We start from the raw sequence: 8116 nt of genomic DNA on the forward strand, positions 1-8116 counted from the left end.
TGACAAAAAAAGAATAAGTTACCAAATATTTTATTAATCATATGAAATGGGGAGGTTTCTTCAACCATTTGCCAATATATGTTTTGTATTATTCAATTGTAAACTTAGGAGTACTGCTATGATAAAGTACAGAAAAAGCAATAACCTTGACGTTGGATGACTCAAACAAAGGTATACTTCAAATTCAAATCCTAAGTCAGACAAAGCTTGTGTCTAAACCAAAAGGAAACCTCTAGCTCCCATTTTTCACTAAAGATTTTTTCTTTTGCGCGGCCTTGACATGGCCAGTGCAAGTTTCTATGTTGGAGTTATAGGTAACAACAAAACTTCATTCTCCATATATATTTTTTGGTGGACATTTAGGGTTCTCAATTCCTGCATAATAGAGGCTGACTATTATCTCTTCATTTTGTTTCAGGCAACATCATCTCAGTCTTACTATTTCTTTCTCCCTTGTAAGTAAGCTCATCTGATTACATATCTTTGTTTAGATTTTGTGTTTTTCATCAAAACAAGAACAAGTAATTAGATTGTCCTTTTCGCAGAGGAACATTTCGGCGAATTGTTAAGCATCGATCAACAGAGGAATTTGAGAGTTTTCCTTACATTTGCACATTACTGGCTTCGGCGTTATGGACTTATTATGGAGTCACAAAGGCTGGAAGCCTGCTTGTGGCGACTGTTAATGGTTTTGGTGTTGTTGTAGAGATTGTTTATGTTACCTTATTCCTTGTATTTGCACCTCCAAGAACAAGGGTAAGTTTCTCAGCATTAATGCATGCCTATTATCATCATAATCGTGCACTAAAAGCTTATTGTTTTGAAATTTATTATTGTCAATAATTTTCTTTTAGGCAAAGACTGGTACATTGGTTGCACTTTTGGATGTGGGATTTCTCGCAGGAGTGATTTTGATTACTCATTTTTTGTTGCACGGAGATACAAAGATCGATGTCATAGGATTCTTGTGTGCAGGCCTAAATATAGCCATGTATGCTTCACCTCTTGCAGCCATGGTAAGAAACTCAATAGGTCAATTGTTAGTTATCATAGCTTTTTTTCTCTTGCTCCATGTTCTTGATTATAATACCAAATATGAAAAGGAAGAAAAAAAAAAAGTTCTAGATCATATGATAATTAAATAATAGCCTTCTTCATAGTTCGTACTACTTTGTTAATTTGAGGTGTTGGTTTTTCATTTAATTCTTATGTACGTGGCCACTCCAAAATTGATGGAAGGGTTAGTCCAACTTCATTGATTGGCTGTAATGATGCTTTATTAACAAATTATTGATGTATTTTTATATAATTAAATGTGTAGAAAACGGTGGTGACAACCAAAAGCGTGGAGTACATGCCTTTCCTTCTCTCCTTCTTCAGTTTCTTGAATGGAGGGATTTGGACTTTCTATGCTGTCCTTGTGAAAGACTTCTTCGTTGGAGTAAGTTATCATTATTATCAGTTTTTCACCACCATCATCGGCATCATTATAGTTATTATATGATTTGAAAATGGTTTATATGTTGTTACAAGTTAAGGATCTCTTTCAAATCAAGCATATATATGCATTTGTGTCCCATATATATTGTGCTGTACACGTTACCCTTAGCTAGAACCAGTAGCCTTGCTCCCTGGGGTTTGAAACCAAAACTTCGTATTACTAACCATTAACCAAGACCAGTACGTTATCTTCACTCCTCTAATAGATAGTTCACATGGCATAAAGGGTTGTGCCTAAAAAACTATGGGTTGTGTTAACTGGCACAATACGATAACATCACTTTATGTTAGAATTTTTATCTGCCACTCATCTTTATGCCAGTATTTTGTCAATTTTATATGTTTTAGGGTCAACTTTATACAATTTCTCTAATTTACTCAATTTTTTTATTAAGTAGGACCATTATTTTAACCTTAACAAATACCATGCAGTGCTTGTTAACATTTGCCAAAAACTATTAGGTACTCAAATTAAGTATATAATTGACGTATTACTCCAAACTAATAGAAGTTTTTTTTTTTTTTGGTTAATGGCCAATAATAGTAATTAGTAAGTTATGGGATATCGCAGAAATAGTAGAATTAGCCTTTTCCATGGTTTATACTTTAATGAGATATGAGCAGTAGAATTCTCCTAATAAATACTATATTATACTTTGAAGTTTGAACAGAAGATATGCTTGCCAACTCTTTGACAAGTGATTGCCACGCTAGAATAAAATTGCCATGTTCATCATCAAATATATATATCCTCTTTAATAAGTGGACCAGATATGGAATCAGTCTTATCCATGCATGTTTCCTTTATCTTTTAATTTTCTCAATAAGGTTTTGAACCAAGAGCTGCTGGTTATGGATACTTGCATGTCAATATGTGTGTAATTATTCTAAATCAACAATGTATTTTGGATTTCTGTCCAAAAAAAAAAAAAAAACAATGTATTTTGGATATATAGTTAAGAGTCATGTAACTTAACTGACACTTTCTGATGTTATCATATATATATATATATATATATATATGATATAATTATAAGATTATAATCCAAATAAATGTGTATAAGCCAAAAAAAAAAAAAAAAGTGTACAAGCAAAATGACGGGCGAGTTCTAATTAAGCAGGTACCAAATGGGGCTGGACTTCTTCTGGGAGCAGCTCAGCTGGTGTTATATTTTATATACAGGAACCCCAACTCATCCAAAGTCTCCAACGATTTAGAGGATCAATTACAAAACGAGTGCCTCTTGCCCTCTACCTGTCAAGTAGCATAAAAGATTTCAAGATAGAGGTCCATTGTCATAGATGGTAATGGTGGCTAAGAAGAAGAAAATAGGTGGTAGCCACTATGAAGAAGAGGAGCTTGAAATTCATTTATTTGTTTATAATATGTTTATTTTAAAAAAATTATAGGTAGCAACGATTGACACATGAAGTTTTGAGGACATGTACGTGTTTATTATATAGCAGCCAAATATAGGATCATAACTGAACTAAACTGTTTCTAAACAATTTGAGCTCGTTTTTAGACTTATTAATTTATATTCGTTTGTTTAACAAACAAGTCAAGTTCAAGCCTAAGTTTAGACTCGTCTTGACTATCAAACAAGGCAAGCACAAATATAATAATGTGTACGTAAACAAACTCATGAATATGAAGATTGATTTAAATATATATAATATTATAATTTTTGCATGTGAACTTGTCTATAAATATACTTATATAAACTTGATATTAAATTGTATAAGTTTGTAAATAGGTTCATGTGATATCAAATTATCATATGTATTTTATTAATAATATAAACAATCTATTCATAGTAAAAATTCATAGATTTGTGGAGGAGTTAAAATTTTTAATTATGATTTACTATATATAAGAAAACATTAAGTTAATTTTAGTTATGATTTACTATATATGAGAAAACATTAAGGACTTTGTTTGACATGCCTTCACCATCATCATTGTTAAAAAAAATTAAGTTAAAAAGATTAGATTATAACACAACCTAAATAAGCCTCACTTATGGGTATTCGAGCAATTCTTCATGTTGCTTTCACAGAACTTCCTTCTTGGTTCATCAAACCGCCACCCATTAATACAACTCCGACATTATTTGATTCCAAATTTAGGGAAATTCCTATTATACCCTCTTCAAATTCTACTAATTCACCTATCATTACTTCATCAAGACCATAAATACAAGCAATGTCGTTGCCTACTTGAAGTACGGTACCGGTATTTACAACCTTTACTTCTCTATTATATTACTCAATATGTTCCCAAATAATATTACTAATTTCATCTCCTCAAATGGTTACCATGAGTATGATTATTTATATTATACTTTCTAACAAACTGACACAATAAAGGGAAAAATATTAATCAATTAGAAAATTAATCAAGTATTTACAACCTTTACTTCTCTATTATATTACTCAATACATTCCTGAATAATATTACTAATTTCGTCTCCTCAAATGGTTACCATGAGTATGATTATTTATATTATCCTTTCTAACAAACTAATCGACACAACAAAGGGAAAAATATTACTCAGTCAGAAAATTAATCAAATTTCTAGTTATCATTTATGGTACAAACACCCAAGTTTGACCAAATTACCAAAATGAACAAATGAAGAATTTGGGGAAAAAGAAAAAGAAAGTTATGCAGAGAGAGAGAGAAAGTACCTCCAAGCTCCATGTGTTGGACGTGTAGAATTACTCAATGGCCAGTCTGCTAAACAACACAAACCCATGGTGATGAGAATGACAAAGGAAGAAAATAAGAAATTCACTCTGCGCAAACTAATGAAGCGAGTGGCGCTATGAAAAAACCAATTAACCATTCACTTAAACCTAATCCGATTTTTAACTTCTATTATACTTTTGCAATTTAAGTTAATAATAAAAATTAAGGGTCAATTGTAATGTTCCCCTTAACTAATGATAATTAGCATTTTATGTCTTGTTATTATAATTTCCATTAAATTTAAAAAAGAAAATTCAAAATTTATCCCCCAAAAAGCATCTAATTTGAATTTCTCTATTAAAGTTTATGGGAATCCTTACTAAATGGGCAAAAAGTTCATTGCCCTTAATTATGGGAGACATTATTTAGTTTTACAGTTAATAGAGGGCATTACAATTGCACTACTATAACATAGTTAGTTAGTTTTTTTTTCTTTTTTAATATTTTTTTTAAGTAAAGGAGAGAGAATTTCAGCCATGGATAAATTCGTTAAAAACATCAAGAGATGTCAACTACTTAAGCTACAAAACTCTAGGGGTGTTTGGTAGAGAAGTTTAAGGGTGTGTTTGAATTAGGTGAAAACTGTTTCCGGAAATCATTTTTCGTAAAACCGGAGTGTTTGGCTGTCACGGAAAATATCATTTTCCGGAAAATGACTTCCAGTTGACCACTATTTTCACCTTTGACCCGAAAATCATTTACTTCCCTCATTTTCACTTCAAATCACTTCCGGAAAAAGAGAGAGAGAGAGAGAGAGAGAGGAGAGAGCCCAGATCAGAGAGAGAGAGAGCCACAGAAAGAAAGAACTCAACGAACAAAAGAGAGAGCGAGCCAGAGAAAGAACGATCAGCGCCGATCACAAAGCAAACCAAACACCGATTAGCGAACCAAACGCCGATCAGCGAGCGTCCCAAACGCCGATCAGCACCGAACCGAACGCCGATTTCGTCATGAAGCAAACGCCGATCCACCACTGTGAAGCAAACGCCGATTTCGTCCCACTTCGGTCACGCCGAGCTCACCTCATCGCCGATCCTTCACAGTAGTCCGATCACCGAGCTTTAGGAAGACCCACGGTGACTTTTCCTTCCACCTTTGACCGATTCGAGCTCTGATCCACACATCACCTCACCGCCGATGCACTGTCACCAAACCCCCACCTCCGTAAAACACACAAGTCCGATCCACATGCACATCGGATCCGATGTGCATTTTATATATATATATATATATATATTTTTTTTTTTTTAATTATCCATTTTTTATTTAAACTGTGTTCATGGATGTTTAAGGGGATCAATGTGTAGAACTTGGTATTGTGATTTTGCTGTGATGGAACCCCTGTTCTGTGTAGAATTTTGCTGTGATGTTAAAGAATAATGTTGGGAAATGTTGGTGCTGTGAACTTGATAATGCTGGTGTTGTAAAAGGAAGTCATTTTTCGTAAAATGTTTGTACGAACCTAACACCGGAATTGATTTTCCGTAAAAACGAATTCCGACACAGCCAAACACCTGAATACATTTCCCTTTCCGGAAAATAGCATTTCCGGAAAATGAAATATTTTCTGGAAATGCTTTTACGCGAACCAAACGCAGCCTAAGTAACGTTGTTTGAGTATTTTTGATATACGTGTAGGTGAAAAAGTGTATGGAAATGTGTGTAAGTGCATTTGAAATGCTCAAAAAGTTGCTCAAAATAGACTACCAAACGAGCCCAATTATTAGAGCACTCTCATCAGTGCTTGTATAATAGAATAAGGACCATATTTTAGCCAACTAAACTCGAAATTCACTTATATCAGATCATGCAAAACTGTGTAAAAATACATGATTCCCACATTCTATATTTCATCATTTGAAAAAAAAAAAAAAATTCTTTCACCTCTCTCTCTCTCTCTCTCAAGATAAAAAGAAAAATGAAAAAATGATTATTTAAATAAAATAGAATGTAGAATAAATAATCTAAATATAGGTTCTTTTAAAAGTAGTTTTGTAATTTTTTTTTTTTTAAAGTAAATTCTTATACTAAAATAGACAAAAATTTCATAAGAGCTGTTTCAAATGCTTTATTTTTTTTTTTTTTGGGTTTCCCACAATATTTCCTCAAAACTTTCAACCAGAGACTACTCATTGTTTGCGACGGGTAGGCCCATAGTAAGGTAAATCGCTGGCCTAGAGAGTTTTTCAAAATGTTGATGTGTAGACTTGAACTAGGGAGTTCCTAGTCAAACTATTCAAATGCTCTTAACATAATGTAATTTACCCAAAAGTTTATAACATCATGTAAATATTATCCAATCCAATGGTCGAATTTTTGACCTAAAAGGCCCAATCAATTTTTTTCAGGCCACTAAACAATTTGGGTTTTAAACATTGGTCTAATCTTATCCAAACATATCCAAGCCAGTCCAGCCCACTTTAACCCTTCCAAAAAAAAGTAGGAAACTATAGTTTTATACAATCTACCTACCGTTCAATTCTTAACTACGAAGACATAGACAGAGACAGAGACAGAGACAGAAAGACGGACGGAACAAGAAGAACAAGAAAAGCAAGAAAGAAACACACACAGAAAGAGCAAGAGAGAGACAGAGACAGAGATGGGTTTTTCCTCCTTCATCCAAAGATCCATACTTTCACTAACAATTATTCTATGTCCCATTCTGTTTTTCACTGCTTCACCATCTTTAGCGTCATCAGAAACCAACTTAACAACCACAAAGCCTTCAGTCTATGATGTTATCCAAAGTTTCAACTTTCCCATTGGTATTCTTCCAAAGGGTGTGCAAGGCTATGATCTTGAAACCTCCACAGGAAAATTCTCTGCCTTTTTTTCTGGTAGCTGTAGTTTTTCTCTTGAAGGGTCATATGAGTTGAAGTACAAGCCCACCATCAACGGGATCATAACAAAAGGGAAGCTTACAAGCTTGCAGGGTGTTAGTGTGAAGCTTTTTTTCTTCTGGGTTGACATTATTGAGGTCCGAAGGATTGGGGATAATCTTGGATTCTCAGTTGGGATTGCAGGTGCTGATTTCCCTATTGATAACTTTGAGGAGTCTCCACAATGTGGGTGTGGATTGAAATGCGATGATGGGCTGCAGGACAAGGAGGTTAGAACAAACCCATTTGTCTCTTCTTATTGAAAAGATTTGAGGAAGACAATGTTGTACTTGTATTAGGAATTTTCAAATTATGGATATTTGTTTAATTTGAATTTTATTGAAATGGGTTCTGCTTATTTTGGTAAATTGTTGTTTTTTTCCTTTGATTTGGAAGGTGTTTTGTTTATCTTTCATGGGTTCATCAGTTTATATTGTGTTTTCCTTGCTGCCCTGTGGTTCCACATTGAAATAATTAAATAAATTGATTATGGTCAAGAGAGAGAATTAGGGGTAATTATGACATAATGGATTTGGAAATTGAACTGCAATTTGATTGAATTTGTAACTGCATAATTGTGCATTTGTTGTTGAAAGTCCCCTAAAAATAAAGAATAATAACATTTGCACCATTTTCTATGCTTACAAAGCTTGGAATGAAGATCTGCTGGGGTTACTTCTAACTGTTCAGTTTGATGTGCATAACAAAATTTGATCCTTTCATTTCATATCTTTTTGTCTACAATTATCAAATTCTTAAATCTTAGGTGTTAATGAAACAAAAACCTGCACTCAGTTGTGCTTATTACTCAATCCAACCTTTTGGCTTAGCTTAGGTGGTGAGATAAAATTTTGATAATGAGCAAGTAAAAGACCTTACAACAAATGCTCTTCTTTTCTGGTTGAAATTAGTTGTACTTGTTTTGATATTTATGGTTTTAATTTTTTTACTAACATTTGTAATCTTTTGGTAGTCTTCCATA

At 33.4% G+C, this 8116-nt stretch overlaps 2 protein-coding genes across 2 annotated transcripts; both read left to right on the forward strand.

Moving 5' to 3' along the window:
* Nucleotides 1–230: 230 nt before the first annotated feature.
* On the forward strand, nucleotides 231–2802 carry LOC115978652 (bidirectional sugar transporter SWEET17-like). Its single transcript, XM_031100485.1, has 6 exons — nucleotides 231–314; nucleotides 419–455; nucleotides 546–756; nucleotides 855–1016; nucleotides 1322–1441; nucleotides 2622–2802. The coding sequence occupies exons 1-6, from the start codon at nucleotides 281–283 to the stop codon at nucleotides 2769–2771; spliced, it is 714 nt and encodes a 237-aa protein (XP_030956345.1). The 5' UTR covers nucleotides 231–280; the 3' UTR covers nucleotides 2772–2802.
* Nucleotides 2803–6745: 3943 nt separating this feature from the next.
* LOC115981648 lies at nucleotides 6746–7631 on the forward strand. The gene has a single exon (XM_031103933.1). It carries the CDS (start codon nucleotides 6855–6857, stop codon nucleotides 7395–7397), a length of 543 nt encoding a protein of 180 aa, XP_030959793.1. The 5' UTR covers nucleotides 6746–6854; the 3' UTR covers nucleotides 7398–7631.
* Nucleotides 7632–8116: the final 485 nt, after the last annotated feature.

Source organism: Quercus lobata, chromosome 3 (genome assembly GCF_001633185.2).
Source record: "Quercus lobata isolate SW786 chromosome 3, ValleyOak3.0 Primary Assembly, whole genome shotgun sequence".
Taxonomy (NCBI): domain Eukaryota; kingdom Viridiplantae; phylum Streptophyta; class Magnoliopsida; order Fagales; family Fagaceae; genus Quercus; species Quercus lobata.